The sequence below is a fragment of the Tenrec ecaudatus genome, chromosome 5 (genome assembly GCF_050624435.1).
Source record: "Tenrec ecaudatus isolate mTenEca1 chromosome 5, mTenEca1.hap1, whole genome shotgun sequence".
In the NCBI taxonomy this organism is placed as follows: Eukaryota; Metazoa; Chordata; class Mammalia; order Afrosoricida; family Tenrecidae; genus Tenrec; species Tenrec ecaudatus.
The window spans coordinates 71,979,949-71,997,881 of record NC_134534.1 but is presented as its reverse complement, the minus strand read 5'-3'; the positions used below and the strand labels follow the sequence as shown (position 1 = coordinate 71,997,881).

Below are 17,933 nucleotides of genomic sequence, written 5' to 3'. Positions count from 1 at the left end.
TCCCAAAATATAATTTAACTTTTGAACTTTATATAAGGAAACACTACTTAAAATCAAAGTTTTCTCCAAAAGTTAACATTCATTTTTATGAAATGAGAATTGGTAATTTAGTTAAATTGAAAGATTTTTGGAAATTCCAATCCAAGTCATTCAGTGGTACTGAAACAGTTTATGCCAAAGACAATCTTGTATTCTAAAAGTTCTCTTAAAATAATCTTTTCAGACTGAAAATAACATTGAAATTTGCGTAGGTGTTTGCTGTTATAGAATTTAAAATAAAATTAAATGGAGATGGAAGATCAGATTTTTTTTTCAATTCTAACTTGAAAAGGCAAGATGCAGAGTATTGTAGAATCATTTACCTAAGGGGAAGGAAAAGTAAATATATTTATGTATCTGGCCATCTGTTGATAAACTATGATCGGAGGGAAACCTACGAAACGGTAAGATGGATTGTGTCCGGAGAGACGTGTGTGACGAGGGTCCACGTGTGGTGGAAACATGATCCACTAAGTGACTATGTTAACTATGAAAGGCATTTAAATAAAGAAAGTAGTATCCTAATCACAGTCTCAGACTCAACAATGCTGAGTTGCTTTTGTTCCAGGAAGTAGACAGTTGAGATGGGTTGAAATGAACTATATTCCTTAAAAAGTTGTTTTCTTTTAGGAATTGATTATGGGCTAAGCTTACCACTCGGGGAAGACTATGAACGGAAGAAACACAAACTAAAGGAAGAGCTGCGGCAGGATTACAGACGCTATCTTACTCAGGTAGTGAGTTCTTACTTAAATCCAAACGTATTTCCCTAGGTTTTAGGCATATGCATTTTCATGTTTTCTGTGGTGTTTAGCAAAGGGTTACAACTTTTGAACTTTGAGTATTTCAGTCAAAATTAACATGCATGACCTAAATATTTTAAAAAATCATTTTATTGGGGGCCTCTTACAACCTTCCATATATCAGTTGTATCAAGAATATTTGTAATATGTTGCCATCATCATTTTCTAAACGTTTACTTTCTGTTTGAGCCCTTGGTATCAGCTCCTTTCCCCCCCCTCCTTCTGTCTGTCCCACCATCATGATCCCTTGATAAATTATAAATTATTCTTGTTTCCGTATCTTACACCGACCACTGTCTCCCTTCACCCATGTTTCTGTTGTTCTTCTCCTTTTTTTGGGGGGGGGGGTTATGCATGGATTACTGCAATTGACCCTCCGACGCCTTTGTCCCTATCCTCTGGTATCGCTACTCCCAGCATGACCTGTCTTTCACATGGTGTAAGTGACATTGCTAGAGATAAATTGGTACTGTGAACTGATACCATGGAATAGCACAGCAGGTTCAAATTCCAGTTGACATTGTAAATTCTGGTTTTTCATAGATTCTGTAAAGTTATCATTGTGTAAAGGAACCCAGTTATGATTCATTGTTCTTCCACCCATGACCCCCAACTGGATTAAAAGAACGCAGGGAGTTGTAGTTGCTAACCTTTCGCTATGACCTAAGCTTATAAAACTTCATTATCTATAACATAGCTATTTAATTATCAAAGTGTATCTCCTTGATCATTTAATCTGTTTTACTTAGCAGTATATGCTGTTAAATTGTATAATAGGTAAATTAAAGATTTTTTGTGAATTTAAGAATGCTATTTGATTTTTACTTTATAAAATTATTGTAAGCTATCCTGATGTTTCCAGCCATCCTAAGATATCCCTTAGATTTTCACTTCTTTGTGGTTGTGCACACGTAGACTTGGTCACACGTATACTTGGTCTTCTTATTTTTTCTGATTTGTACATGGGAGAAGGCACTTTGAATACATTGTATCAATGGTTTGCTTTTTTTCCCCTCTTGAATTTAGGGTATCACACAAGCAAAAAGAAAGGTAGGGTTGCCTGCGAAATGTTGTCCTTTAGTTATGTTTTAGATTTACTGGCTTGTGAGTTTTTGCATTTATGAGAGTGCTACTCTTAAATCAGTTAGTTTCATTTGTGATTTTGAGATTTTTATTTTGATGGTACCATTTCCTGTTCTTGCTTCTAGCAAGATGATAGTCCATACATTATGATTTTTTTCCTTTAAATACAATCAATCATCTTTTTTGATTTTGCTTTGCATTTGTTTTTTGTGGCTTTCTTATGCATTTTATAAATATTTTGCAAGTAGTATAAATCTACTTGTTTTCAGCATGCTATTTTTTCTTCAAATTATGCTAATTACATTAAAATTAGTAGACTAATAGAATATCTTGGATATATTCTATGTGTGTTGCCAGGATTTGGATTATTTGACCATTTTGCACTTAACCCTGTGTAATATATTTATAAATATATTTGAGAACAAAAGATAAGCAGTTTTATAAGTTTTACCAAACTGTTTACAAATAAAAAAATCCCCACATCCATCATCCAACCAATATTTAAAAAAATATTTGTGAGTATGAATCAGATAGTGATCTGACTTTATAGGGTCTAGAATTTAGATATAGAGATAAGATTCAGACAATTTAGAATGTGATAATTACAAAAAGTCTAATGATCAGCAGGGTGTCATCCTGAGGAATATTTTTGCAAAGCATTATTGGAGGAATAGGATTTGCATATTCTAGAGGGAGAGGCAAGGTGAGGAATCTTTTCAGATGGAGAACATAGAAAGAAGGATGAGGGTCTTAGAGATGAGCTTGAGCACTGTATGGATGTGGCATGTTTGATTTTTTGGACTGACTAGTTATAGTAGAATTCTTTTGTGGAGTATTAAAAAATAAACCTTGCACAGATGGGCCAATAAGCAACATCATACTAAATGGAGAAAATACAAAGTTGTCAAGACTTAATTTTACTTGGATCCACAATAAAGTCCCATGAAGTAGCAATAAGGAAATGAAATAACACATGACATTGGGCAGATGTACGGAAAAGACCAACCCCACTCTCTATAATCTGAAATTTATTTTTACAAACTTTTCTTAATTTAATAAACTATTGTGATTTGAATGAAAGTTGGTGGAGCGACCTGGTCTTTTTTGATTCAGTGACTCATACACATATTGTGCTGAGGCTTCGATCGTCGCCCTCAGTCCAGCAGCACTCTCCCTCTGTCTTCCTGCATTGACCATTCCCAGGTGTCCTTCTTTCCCAGCCCTTCCTGCCTTCGGAGCTATATCTGTGAATCTCTAATGGCTAATTATTCAAGAGATGGGACCCTGGTGTTGACCCGAACGGCTTATCTGTTGTTTGGCAGAAAGCTGAGCCACAGCAGTGAGTTCAGTTCCTTTCCTGAAGAGTGACCGACGCTCAGAGTCTTGGGAAATTCCACCTGTCTTGTTAGACCAGTAAACCTGCTCTTGCAAAAGACCTCCTTAAAAAAGTGTTAAAAAGCAAAAATGCCACCTGGAGGACAAAAATGTTTCTGACCCAAGGCCTGGTATTTTAAGTAGCCCTATCTTCATATGAAAGCTGGACCATAGAAAAGAAGACTGAAGAAGAGTTGGTGCCTTTAAAGTATGGTGTTGCACAAGAATATCAAATGTGCCATGGACTGGTGGAAGAATGAACAAATCTGTCTTGGAACATGTATGGCCAGAAGATTGCTCCTTAGAAGTGAGGATTGCGAGGCAGTGTCTGACATGCTGTGGACTTATTATCAGGAGGGACCACTTTCTGGGGAAGGACATCATGCTTGGTACAGTAGAGCAGGTGTCCTCAAACTGCGGCCTGCTGAGGACATTGATCCGGCCTGCTGGGTGTTTTTGCCCCGTTTGTTTTTTTTTACTTCAAAATAAGATATGTGCAGTGTGCATAGGAATTTGTTCAGAGTTGGTTTTTTTTTTAAACTGTAGCCCGGTCCTCCGACGGGTCTGAGGGACAGTGAACTGGCCCCCTGTTTGAAAAGTTTGGATCCCTGCAGCAGAGGGCCAACGAGAAAGAAGACTCTTAATTAGAAGGATTGCAACAGTGGCCTCAAGCATAGCAACAGTTGGAGAGATGGTGCTAGATGTGGTGGCATTTTGTTCTGTTGTATGTAGGGTCACCATTGTAATCAACTCAGCACCTGTCATCTACAACAAAATTTAGCTTAGATGTCCTCCTCTCTGGTGAAATTCTTAATCTGATTCTATCACATTAGGTTAAATGCTTGCCCTACCTTACCTCATTTAATAACATCCCGGGCTTCCCACTTATCTTTTGATCTCATTAAGTCTGGACAGGAGTGTAGTGGGCACTTAGTAAAAGTTAATTGATCTAATTTATGTCATTTTAGGTATATTTGTAGCTCAAAGTCCTTTTCATTCCTTTAGAATGTTCTAGGAGCCATAGGGTAAAGGGCTTTCTTGAAAGAGAAAAGAGGTCAAGGGCCACTAGTCTTAAAATTCAAGGGAACGTGAAAGAGTATTTTTGGTCTTGGATTATCAAGAATGTAGTAGCAGTCAAGTAACTAAGAAACACCAGAGATATTACAGTACAATGAATCATGGGGGAAATGTGTACCTTGAAATTTTTTCTGACTTCTCACAAGTTGGTCAATTTTTAAAAATTAGAGAAAATCCTACTTCTTCATTTTCTCATGCATTAATCTTCATTAAAATTGTGTAAGTCTGTTTTTAGAGTAGTAGGGAAAGAAACTTGAGTAGACTGAAGTTAACTTCTCAGCTGACTGCTGAGAAGGTGCGAGAAGAAAAGAAACCCAAGGAAAAAGAAACAGGTGTAAGGAAATGACCACAATGGCTTCCTGGGCCTCTGGAATCTTACGGTTCCGAGCCTTGTTTCTTCTGCAGTGCTTTCTGTTTTCCAGACTATGGATTGCATGGATATTTAAATTTTACAAAATCTGATGTTTTAATTTTGCCAAGAACTGTCTTGTCTTGGGTTTTGAGAGTAAATGATATGTGACCATCTTAAAACAAAGGAAAGATAGGAGACTCTTATTCTCAGACACAAGAGTTTTTAAATTGAATAATTAAATATATAGCTTCAGCTCAGGCCTCTTTCCTGAATTCCAGGCTTTTCTGTGTGTCTGCCTTTGCTTTCCATCTTCACTTGGTGATCTAATATGTATCTTTTATTGAACATATCCAGAGGGAACTCCGGATTTTCGTGCTTCTCAGTCCCCTGGGCCCCTAGAAATCTGCACTATCTGTAGACCCTCGTCTAAACCTTTTTGTAACAGCACTGTTAGCCTTTTAAACTATATTCCTATTCACTATGTTTATTGTTTTTGTCAGTTTTCCCCTGCTTGAGTATAAGCTTTATGAGGCTCTGTTTTCTTCACTGATGTGTTCCAAGTAGATTGAATGGTTGAGGCATATGGCAGGTACTAAAACATATTTATTGATGAGTGAATGGCAAAAATTCAGCTGTAAAAAATCACTTTGCTATCCTTATTATTTATTTATCTTTTCACTTCATGACACGTTTCACACATCATCTTGGGACTTGTGTTGGTGGTGGCAGAATTGCCAAAGAAGAGTGGAAGATGTTGTGTCTCTGATTTCACAGAGTTGGAAAGCTCCACACATTTAGAGTGGTGCAATATGATTAGATTTATAGTGTACGTCAAGTGCTTAGGAGGACACATCTGTTGCTAAAACTGAATTGTCACTCTCTTGGATATAGGGGCACCTGACTTATCTTTGTTTCCTTGCCACCTGAAAGAGTATCTTGAAAATATTGATGGTAAATAAGTGGCTGTACAATGTTAAAATCCCCGCCTTCCCTGTGGGGTTTGCCACTTGCCCTAAGCACACAAATGCGGTCACCACCTGTCAGTGGACACTTGTGTGTTGCTAAGATGCTGACTTGTGTGTTGCTTAGTTTCTAGACTAAGACTAGGAACTAAGGCCAGGGATCTACTAATGGAAAGTTAGCTAGTGATGCTCTGTGGATCCCAGCATTCAGATACTGGTGTGTGTGTGTGTGTGTGTGTGTGTACATCGACTTGACTACATTTAATAACGATTGCTTGTTAATGAATAAATAGAGACATGGATGGAGCTCTAGATGGTTTAACAAAGCATTGATTGATTTAATTTTCATTTAATAATCTAGTAATGTAGATGAGCTTACCCTTGATTTTAAGATGAAGAAACTCAGGCAGAGAGGTGAAATAATTTAGATTGTAGTAGCACTAGAAAGTTGGGATATGTGTCTGATTTTTTTTACTAATGGCTTAGGTTAGCGCTATAGCATAGGTTCTTAAAATTATTTGGCCTACTTCCCCTTTTCAGGAATTAACCACTTTTGTGCTGTTGCAGTCCTCCTGGATCGTCCAATGTTCTCCAGGGGGTTATATTGCCCACTTTTGGGAAACACTGCTCGATAATATTCATGAAATTTTATATTTTCTATCCTCCTTGACCCTTCTTACAGGTTTGAAAGGTGGGCCAGAGAAAGTTGTATTAGAGAAGTTAAGCGACTTCTACAAATGATAAGAGTTTCCTTTTTGGCTTCTAGATTAATGCTGTGCCTACTATACTACGTAGTTAAATATCTAATGAACAAGGATGGAGAGACATGTAGAGATAAACAACATTCTCAGGTTTAGATCTTTGGCATTTGAGTAGAGATCTACTCATAGTTACAGAAAAAAGGAAAAAATATTGTGGCATACAAAAGATTATTTGTAAGAAAGTTTAAGTTTGTGTTAAGAAGAAAAGAATGGTATAAGGGTACTCAATGAAATATATATATATGCTCTTAGAAGAGGAATGTAAGTTAAGAAATAGATATATTTTTTAAACCCATGTGTTTGATCATCTTGAACCAGTACATATTGATGTATTGCCAGTGAAAATGAAGGCCTGGTCCTTCCCTTCAGGGCATTGGTGATTGGACGACAATAGTTTATTTGCAGGGTCTTGAGCTGATTGGAACTAGTTCAGTCATGACTGAGAAGTGAAATTAGAACAGACTTGGATTTTAAAGACTCAGGTAAAGAGGTACTCTAACTAGATTAGGAAAAATGATGGGTTGAAACTCGGGCATTGGAGACTCCGAGGAGCCTGAAGTGGAAGAATGGATTTTTCCAGGAGCATGGGGAGCAGCACACTTTCCAAGCAGCACAAGTAGCTGCTCTCTCTTAGTGTGCCACCATTATTTCCAGCTCTCCAGGCAAGTGATTCAGTTGCTAGGCAACACACCGGCTGCCCTTGTTTTTTAAGGCGGGAAATCCAGTTTCTAGCAGGTCCATGTCCTCTCCTTTTCTAGTTCTGGATAGCTTTCTGGTGTACTCACGTTTTACAAATTTGGTTCCATTCCAGTTTTGCTTTGTTGGTCATGACTGAACTGGGAAGAACTGGTGCGAAGCTCTCCTTTTTTCCTAATCACTTTTGATGGGTCTCTATGGGTTAGCGGTTTCTGTCTTCATCCACCCCACTCTTTTGCTCTGCATAATGTAGAAGTTCAGAATATATAATGTAAAGAGACACGTTTATGAAATACATTTTATGAAGGCAATTAGGTAATACCTTCTTTTTAATGTGTACATATACAGAAAAATATTCTATCTACGGGTGAAACAGATCCATCTACTCTGGGAGTTTCTCTTCCTATTGGTGAGAGGTTATCTGCCAAGGTAGGTGGGTAGGAGCTATGTGGGTGGCAGCTTTCTGCGGCATCCAGATCATAAGGGAACCTACTCCTGATTAAATAGAAGCAGAAGATAACTTCATTTTCTTATACTTGTGTATATGTCTTTAAAAAAATCTCAGTGGCTTCTAGTTGTAGTTTTAAAAAGTAGCTGAACATTGCATTTGTAACCAGGCCATATGATAAATGTATTTAGTAAGTTGACTCCTTCACTGTCTTCTGCTGTGCTTTACTGAATGTTCAGAATGAATTGTGTTTCAGCATTGGTTTCTGAGCTATCAAATTGATGCTGTGACACAATGGTCAGTGAGCTGGGTACATGTGTTTTTATGTAGGGTGAGGGTGGGATTCTTGGAGTGTGTGTTTCTATCAGTCCACACTACATGTAAAATGCCCTCTGGAGGGGGTGGCAGTAAGGCACTGTGTACCTCTTGTACCACTGTGTACCGATGCCAAGAAAAATCAGAGATTATGAAGTAATGTAAGATGATGAATATGTTTCAAAAGACAGAAAATTGATACTTTTTAAGATTGTGTTCTTTTGAACTTCTTATTTTAGTAGAACATTTCCATCACTGTTTTAGTTTCTGATAATTTAACTCTTTCCTGCTTTAAACTTTAAAGAGAAGACTTTTTTTTTTTTAACAGTGAGAAGGAGATGATAAGCAGCAAGCCTGAAATCTGTTTTTGCCTTTTCAGTAATAGGGTGAGGAATTGAGGCCAGGCTTTGCCTTAAGGAAGAAAGAAAGAAAGAAAGCCACAGGGTTAAATCTAGTAAATAGACATGCTTATGACAAGCCGCCTTGCAAACATATTCATTGCATTTGCTAGTAGGCGATAGCTCTCTGGAATACTATTTGCGGGATGATATACTTGGTTGATCTAAGATTATTTATGGTAGACAGATCTAAAGTCCATGCACGTATGGGGCATTCCTATTGCCATCGAGTCGATTATAGCACCTCGTGCTCCTATAGGAGGACAGGGTAGAGCTGCTCTGTAGTGTTTCTGAGACTGTAAATCTGTCTGAGAGCAGGTAGCCTTATTTTCCTCACTTGGAGTGGCTGGTGGATCTGAACTGCCATGCTTGCAGTAAACAGTTCAATGCTTAACCCACCACTTCACCAGGGCTCCTTTAAGAGTCATGGCTCCCAGGAAAATATCGTGTAGCTCTCGGAGTATAAATGGAGACATTGCACACCCAAAGCAGCTCCCTTCTCTTAGAAACCTCAAGTGTTAATCTGGACCAAAGTGTGTTGTACTGCACAGCTGTGTTCTGATATGGCAAGAAAGGGCCTGCGCACCTGCATTGGTGCTCTCAGACCTCGTTCTGCTTTTCCTCTGCCTTAGTCTGTCCATGAGCTAACAGTAAAGCTGATAACTAGGTAGGGTCTCTGAACTGTGTGAGTTTTATTTGACGTTCTGATTTGACTATAATGTTCTTTTAACGTAAATTGAAAATAATACTGCCTTTTGCTTTCTATTTTAAGGAAAGATTGAAACTTGAGCGTAACAAAGAATACAATCAGTTTCTCAGGGATAAGGAAGAATCCAGTGGAAAGTTCCGACAGGTAGAAAAGAGTTCTGAGGTAGGTTTACCCTTGAAGTAAAAGTTTTAATGCCATAAACTTAACAGCTTATACTTATTTGTCATGCTCTTATATATTTTAGATGTTTATTTACATAAATATAAAAATTAAATTAAATCAGACAAAGTACCTTTAAATATTTTTAAATTCCCATTTAATATTGAAGAGTTTATTATGCATTTTAACTATAGCTTTATGGGGGAGATTAATTTCAGAGATTTGGTTTTATTAAGTGATTTTTTTTAATGGACAACTTCTAGGTATATTTTCTCCCCTAATTCAAGGATTACTAATGTTACTTGGACCAAAATTTTTACTATATTCTGTATCCTTTTTGCTGATAAAGAATTTGATTTGGAATATTTTGAGGCAGTATACAACTATCAAAATGTTTGGAATAAGAACTTACACTTAGTTTATCCAGTTTTTTATAGCTACTTAGACAAATTACTATTGCTTGCCTATTTGATATTTATTAAGTTTTATTGAATAATGAAATTTCTCCTGGAAAGTTTTTCTTTTTTTTTTTTTTAACTTATTTGTGTTTTATTACGTATTCAAGGACATTTGACTGTGTGGATGATAATTTTTTAAATTACTTTATTGGGGCCTCATACAAGTCTTATCACAATCTATACATACATCAAATTGTGTAAAGCACATCAATTGTGTAAAGTACCTCAATTGTGTACATTCATTACCTTCATCATTCTCAAAACATTTGCTCTCCACTTAAGCCCTTGGCATCAGCTCCTCATTTTACCCCTCCCTCCTTGTTCCCCCCTCCCTCATGAACCCTTGATCATTTATAAATTATTGTTTTGTCTGAATTTTTTTTCTAAAGATAAAAATTTTCTTAAGCAGGGGTTAGGTGCCAGAGTGGATAAGTAGATAAAGCGCCATTTGGGGATACTTTATAAAGAGTTGTATCTCACTCAGATCATTTTTTTTCCTCTAATTAAACAGCCTAAGAGTGAACGAGATAAGACTTCTACTTGTCAAGTTAAGCCTGATTTGCCTTCACAAATACAAGCAATCCCCCAAAACCCAGAAGGGCCGCGGAGAGAGGCCCTCCTTCCTTCACAGGCCTACGAAGAGCTTCTGAACCAAAGGCGACTGGAGGAGGACAGGTACCGACAGCTGGATGATGAAATTGAGCTAAGGACCAGGAGACTCGTTAAGACCACCGATGAAGGAGTGGATATTTCCAGTAAAAAACAGCAGAGGCTGGCCCACAAGACTGACCTCGCAGATAAAAGATTTCGCAGGTTGCATGAGGATCGTGTTTTTGATAGGCCCTCTCATAGACCAGACCATGATCCTGAAGTAAGTGAAGAAATGGACGAGAGGTTTAGATATGAAAGCGATTTTGATAGAAGACCTTTGCGAGTATATGCAAATAACAGGTATATTGTTTAATTTTTCTTTCCTTCTCTCTTTAGTAATGCTGCAGTTAACTTTATGTAATTATACTAGGGAGAGGCGGTTCCTTTTGATTGACCATGTTTGTGTAACTGGTGCATTCTAAGATGCACTAGTATGTTCTGTGCCACTGAGGAAAAAAAAAAATCTACCCTGGAGCGGACCCGGTTATACAGCGGGGGCACTGATGGGCTGCACGTTTTGTATAGAGGTAAATGAGAAACAGACTTCACGCAGAAAGGAAACTTTGTGTCTCAACCGTGGCACAGAGTTGAGTCAGTTTAAAAAAAACAAAAGAAAGAAACCTTTTCTGAGAATTTGATGAAAAGCCAGTACTGATTCAGCTTCACAGTCTGACTTCACAGTCTGACTTCACGATACCAGTAGTGTTTAAAAACCCCTCAGCATGAGAATTCAGACCCCTTGCTGGAGAAAAATGAACTCTGCTGAAACCCACGTTGATGGTCACTGGGATTTCAGAAAATTGGGGCTCAGGAAGTAGGGGGAGGATATCTCGGGCTAGGTGAAATGCAGTTTATTCTTCTAATGCTTACACATTCTAATACCATTGTAACCTATATATGTTAATTCTTAGGTTATTTTCTAAAAATCTTATTTACCTGAAATGGCCTTAAGGTTTGTTTGTTTTTAAAATGCAGATTTGTAGGTATTTTTCAGTTTCTCTGGATGGTGATTTGGGTGATTACAAATAGTCATTTTTTAATTGCTGAAATTGCATCTTCAGTCATATTGGACTTAATGCTTAAAGTTTCATGTTGATTTGATGCTAAAAATATAGCAGGGTCCCATTGTTGTCATTAACTTGAAAGGTTTCAGTAACTTTTGAGCAGTTTATAGGACTTGCTTTATTTATTGTCAAATAAAAATTTTTATTGCTGTTCTAGTGTTTTAGAAAATTTTCCAAGGAGTCATGTTGACATTCAGAGTTCTAGTTACTAATCACCACACACAACTTTGCAACCCTTTGCCACCTCCCCTTTATGCTCATCTTTCTAATAATTACCATCATTTAGGCCATAGGCATAGGCTAGCCCTCATTTCTAAATCCGACTGCGCTTAGAAAATGCTGCAGTTCCTAGACTGTTGTACCTGAGTATGACTGTATGGCAAGGTAATCAAAAGCCACCGAGTGCAGGGGGAGAGGCTCTCGGTTGGGGCCTGCGTTACGCTGGACTCTGCTTGGGATGCTGCCCTGTCACAGCCTTTATTCCGTTACAGGGTCTGGTTGCCGTTAGCATGTGATGGCGTGTGTGCCTTTTCATTTTGGAATTTTAAGAATGGTTGGTTGTTGCTTTTAAAAATATACTTTATTGTTGGATGATTATACCTTGTGATCATTTTATACATGAACTGGGAAATGAATTTTGTCCTCATTGAGAACTTTTTTCTTGCGTATTCCATTATGTGAACTGAATTCTTGCTATGTAATCTTTTCTAAGTAGTACTTTAAAGATAAGTGAAACATGAGGGTGAGTGAGAATAATTCTTGTTAGACAGGTGACCGTTTTTAGGAGTATTTCTTCAAAATGTCAGACATCATTGTATCCTACTACCATTTCGCAAATATCTGAATTTCTTAATACCGTTTTTTTGTCTCTTTGACAATTCAGGTTCAAATTGAATTCTCAGATATGTAGAGTCTATTTCTAGCCAAGAAACAAAATGTTTTATATTAATACAGACATTTAATATAGATCATTTGAGAGGATGTTTAAAAAGTATGTTTGGTGGGGGAAACAACACTACTTGTTAGTGAAATTTTGAGCCTAAGGAAATGGGCCACTATGGTTGGTCTTTTGCTTCATGTGTTTCTTGTTTTAATATGCTGTAGTCTTAACTGAAACTTCTCAGCAGAAAAATAAGTATAGCTGATTTATTTTCCATCAGTCTTCTAAGTTTTCCTATTCTTTAACCCCGCTCACCTTAAACGTCAGCATCGAATCTAATAATCTCAATGCATTTCTAATTACTCTGTATTTTTTACCATAGATCTTGATTTAGTTATCAATGAAGTATTTCCCCTACTTCAAAGATGGCAGAGCTGAAGCCCAGGAGTGATGAGAAATTGGCTTTCCTAGACCCCTGTTGAATCCCTGGCAGTGCTCTTTACTGGGTGACAAGGGTGTTAGCACAGTGCTTGGCATGCGCATTCTGTGTGTCTGTGTTTATTTGGATCTACATATTCACCATTTTGAGTAAAACTTATGTTTTAGGAGCTTTCTAAAGTTGAATGTAGTAGTATGTTGTATAATACTTGGAAATTGTAGACTCTCTTTAAACATAGCTGTCTTGGTTCTTGTTATCTATTAACTTGAGTTGTAGAAGTTAATATATTATCTTACTGTGTTTTACTTTAACTAATGTTAATCAGTAAAAGAAATTCCTAGCATTGACGATGCTGCTTTTTAGTTTCTTTGTGATTAATGTAGTTGGTACTTTCGTTTTTAGTGAACTTTTGATATTTGCTAGGTTACAATCCGACACTCCACCTGGAATCAGAATCTATGTTAGCCACCTGGAGGAGAGTTTAACAGAGGATACCTTTCTAAAAGCTGGGCATGCAGCCAGAAGATGTAGCCCCGTATATACTCATGTAAAAGCACATTTTTAATGTAGTTTTTGTGGTAAAATTAGGTGCCTCGGCTGATATTCAGGTTGGCTTATACTCGAGTATATACAGTAACCATTTCCCCACTTAAAAAAATGGTGTTGAAATCGAAAACATCATGGCCGAATTAAAGTAAAATTTTAAAAGTGGGGAAGAAGATGGGAAACTGTGAGAGAATGGCTACCAATAGTAAAGACTTAGGTGTTTTCCTTGAACATTTACAGTGAGGGTACTTTTAAATAGGAGGATTTGTTTAAAATGGAAAAATTCTTGAAATGTAAGCAAGGTGATAGAACTGCCATCGTTATGAATTAGATCACATATTTTAAGTAAGGAGAAATTTTACTCTTTCCTCCTGTGAGCTGTAGCACTAGAAGACTAGCATATGATGAGTCCTGATGGTGCAGTGGCTTAAGCACTGGGCTGATAGCGAAAGATGTGGATTCAAACCCACCACCCGTGCTGCAGGAGGAAGAGACACGTAGTGTGCTTCTGAAAAGATTTTCAACCTCAGAAACCTTATGGAGCAGTTCTACTCTGCCCAAGAGGGTGGCTGTAAGGCAGAATGGACTGGATTGCAGGCAGTGGGTGGAATGTGAGTAAATAATTTATTTTTAGGATGTGCTGTTATTGGTAGTATGAACATTGCAAGTTTGTTTTAGAAGTGTTTGCGTCTGTGGCATATTTTGGGCCCTGGTGGTTGTGCATGTTGGGCTGTCAGCTACATTTTCAGTAGTCCCTCTTTGGGTGAAAGGTGAGGCTTTCTACCCCCATAAGAGTTAAGAGTCTCAGAAACCCACAGGGTCACTGTGAATGAGAATCTGATGGCTTTGACACTGTTGCTTTTGTTTGTTTGCTTTGGTGGTTTCTTAGGGAAAAAGAATAAAATATTCGTTATCATTTAGGAGCCGTTTTTGCTCACATTTAGATTAGCAGAACATGCCTAGTACTGTCTTGAAACAATTTGCTTTTATTCTTTAACTGAATAATTAAAATATATATTTTTGCATTTTCTATTTCAGGGTAAACTCGGTCCCCATCTAGTCTTTACCTGATTTCTTTTGGGCATTGAGAATTTTATCTAATAAGCTAGAGTTTTGACCTATATATGTACAAGGAAATGAAGGAGAAAGGCTTTTTCCATGTAATATACATTTAGCTTTCTTTTTGATAGTAGGGTGGGAACTACATTTTGCAATCCCGCCCCCCTCGGTCACATCTAATTGGCTATGGCTAAAGGAAGCAGACTCTCTTTTATCAGACGCCTCTTTTCTCTGTGTTCAGTGAACCTTATGGACTTATATGTTTGTTTCTAGAATCTTTTGATTGATTAGTTGTGGGTTGTAAGCTTGGTGTAGTCCTCACTTAGACTGAGTCAAAAGCTGCTACTAAACAGAAGGCCTCCCAGAGACAAGACTGGACCTAAACTGAACTCCTGGGCTTTGATTAGAATCCATCGGCCCTTAGACATTTAGTGAGCTCATCAGTGCCAGAAGTTACCATCACTTGGAGGCCCTTAGTGTTGAGAGGATTGTCAGAGAGAGCTTGAGCACAGTGGTAGAACCAATGCTGGCTCTCATAGTTCTTATTTTCAGAAAGAGCTTTATTAGCTTCATTTCTAAATTAAATTGCAAAAGTACCATGAGAGCTGCTAAGGTGAACTAACACTGATGATTACCAACCAGTTACTACTGAGAATGACTAAATGTCAAAGTTATTAAAAACATGGGAGGAAGTTAGTAGATGAGGGAAATCCTATCGCAATTACATATAGAAAAAAGTATCATAACTTTCTAACCTATTCTTTGATTTACAGTATGGAGGCTTCACTTTTAAGTTCTGGTCTTTAACTAGTAAGGTTTTATATTCATGGTGGGGTATGTGTGTGTCTTTATTTTAAACTGTAATTATGCCGTAATTTAACAAAACAGAGCTAGTTAGGCAATCATTTATTCTGCCCTTTTTAGTGAAATACATATTTCTACTTTTCTCCCCCTCTTGAACTTTTTTAGTCTTGATTTTTTTCAGATTAGTAATGACTTATGGCTATTCATTAAGAAATCTTCATGCTTTTACTGTAGATTTCAACAAAGAATATTTGATTTTACATATAAAATAATTTAATAAACTCCTTTAATTTAAAATGAATTCAGGGGGGAGAGGGGAAGGAGGGGGAAAATGAGCAGCAGATATTAAGGGCTCAAGTAGAAGGCAAATGTTTTGAAAATGATGATGGCAACAAATGTACATATGTTCTTGACACAATGGATGGATATATGGATTGTGATAATAATTGTACGAGCCCCCAATAAAATGATTAAAAAAAAGAAAAAGATAAAAAAAGTGGATACATCTCCAGCCAGACTGATCAGAAACAAAAAGAAGGCAAACAATCAGTTAATGAGAGAAATGATACCACCTAAGGGTCGCCAGATATTTAAAGGAACATTGTGAACATTTTATGCCTAAAATGTCAATGCTTTAAATGAAGTGAAAAATATGAAAATACTGTGTTATGAAATATTAAAATAATAAGGAATAATCAATCTATAATGTTTGCTCCAGAACAAATCGATAACCTGATTAGCCCTACATTGTTTTAAAAAGGAATTTGTCAATAAAACCAGAGATGAATGCATAAACATAATATGATACATTTATAAAATTGAAATAAAGTCTTGATACATGGTTAAAAATATTAATTCATAACATGACCTATTAGCCACTCAGGTTTTTATTGGGGCTGTAGTTTACATAGCTGGGTACTTAGAAAATTCCTGGAAACAAAGCAGGCATTCAGCATCAAATACAGTTACACAGATGACTGAAATACTGTGAACCACTCTTACCAATCTGGTAATGGTGGAAACCTCCTTCCCTCCTACCCCAAGTTCAAGTTTTCAGTTCACAGCCCAGGGCTAGCCTTGTCCAGCAGGCCTTTCTAGGGCTAGGCAGCCTCAGGCAAGTTGTGTTAACTGCTTTTTGGCTGCACTGTGTGTCAGTCAATGTGGCTGACAGGCAGTGTCAATGGCAAGTTGAATCTGAGTTTGTATGCTCCTTGTTCAAGAGGTCGATATCAAAAGGACACTAAACTAATGTAAAAGATAGATTTGAGCATTCAGGTTATAGGTATAAAACCAGGTGCATTTTGAAATGGAAATTCTCTTTAGAAAGGGCTCACAGAGTTCTGCTGTTTAGGACAGAAGGAAGCCATTCCAGGTCACACACGGAGCTTAACATCCCAGGCAGCCCTTTTCTCCACAGAGGATCTTGACAATGGCTTGTGTCAAGAAGCCCAACAGAGGGAGGAGGAGCAAGAAGATCCCTTTCTTTTCAAAATCGCTCTACTTCTTAATTTCTTGATAATGAAATCCACTTATGACATTCAATGATACGTTAAAAGCCTTATTTTTTGGTTACAGTCTCTTGAGAAAGACCATAAAATTTGTTAGCTGTGGTCTAGAGAACTTTGATTTGTGAAGTGCTGATTTGCATGTATGCTGATAATTATAAAATGTTATGTTGATTTCTCATCAATGAGAAATTAAGCTAAAGAAATCAATGTTTGCCAAATGGAAAAAAATCTGTTAACTGATGAAAACATTTTCTTTTCATGGTTATTTCCTTTGAAGGATATAAAAGTTAATTTCAGATATTCTAATTTTTTGTTTTCATTGAGTAAGATGAATTAACAATTTTCTATCCATACATCAGTCTAGTTGTATATAATGTTTTCATTAATCTTGTACTCATTTATGTTCTTTCATGTGGTTTACAGTGTTGCAAATGTTATGGCTTGCTACATCTGATTTAATAGTTAGATTGATGCTGTATTTTTTAAAGTTAAAAAGGCATGCATTTGGAATGAAGTATTTCCCAAGGCCTATGAATTTTGACCTCAGACAGTGACTACACTCTTCCTGAGGGCAGGCAGTGTGTCTGCTGTCTGACTGCTGGACACCCAGTGCCTACAGTCGTACTGGTATACCACAGTAGATGCTCAGTACGCATTATTTAATTTATTGAGAAAGTCTTCTACATGCATGGTTTTGAAATGATAAATTTCTAGATATTATGGTGAAATAATTATAAATAACTCCTTATTTAAAGACTTTTATCTAAAATTTTAGTATCTTTCATTAACTAGCAGATACTTCTTGAATCATACCTCATTTGAATGAACTCCGAAATGTTTTTTAATTTATTTTATTTTTATTTTTTTTTCCGAAATGTTTTTACAATAAAATTCCATCGTAATATTTTATCTCTTTAATATTTCCAATGTCACACATAAAACCACCAAAGAGACAAACCATGTTAGACTGTGTGTGTAGGGTGCTCTACAAGCTACTGTGTTTTTAAGGGTATACGGGAACAGACGAAGGGAGGTGCCTTCTATGGAATCAGATGGTGATTTCACAGAGCGGTCAAACATCCGCGTTTCATCTGCTGGAAATAACAGGTATAGTATGCAATAAATATTTTGGCCTTCACTCATACTGTGAAACCTGCCTGAACATGCCTTACCTAGTTGAGTGGTATAATATACCAGCTACTTTTCTTAAGGGTGAAGAAGGAAGAAGAAGCAGGGGGTTGTGCTGAAGGCAACTTTAGAGTCCCTTCTATGCATTCATTTCCAGAGTACGTTTGGTTAACAAGCATGCTAGGGTGTACAGAGTAAGTCCCTATCACTAAACGTATAT

At 37.1% G+C, this 17,933-nt stretch overlaps 1 protein-coding gene across 6 annotated transcripts in view; it reads left to right on the top strand.

Annotated features, from left to right (window-relative positions):
• CSPP1 (centrosome and spindle pole associated protein 1) overlaps positions 1-17,933 on the top strand; it is a 138,784-nt gene that overhangs the window by 27,924 nt on the left and 92,927 nt on the right. For 3 of the 6 annotated variants that reach the window (XR_012784501.1, XM_075549602.1, XM_075549605.1), the window contains 5 exons: positions 670-773; positions 7,496-7,576; positions 9,081-9,179; positions 10,146-10,585; positions 17,594-17,692. Coding sequence is in view for 5 of the 6 variants with exons in the window: in XM_075549602.1 (XP_075405717.1) it covers positions 670-773; positions 7,496-7,576; positions 9,081-9,179; positions 10,146-10,585; positions 17,594-17,692 (823 nt within the window). In the remaining variant the exon portion in view is untranslated. The remainder of the gene's footprint in view (positions 1-669; positions 774-7,495; positions 7,577-9,080; positions 9,180-10,145; positions 10,586-17,593; positions 17,693-17,933) is intronic. The other 3 variants (XM_075549603.1, XM_075549604.1, XM_075549606.1) reach the window with 3 other exon arrangements.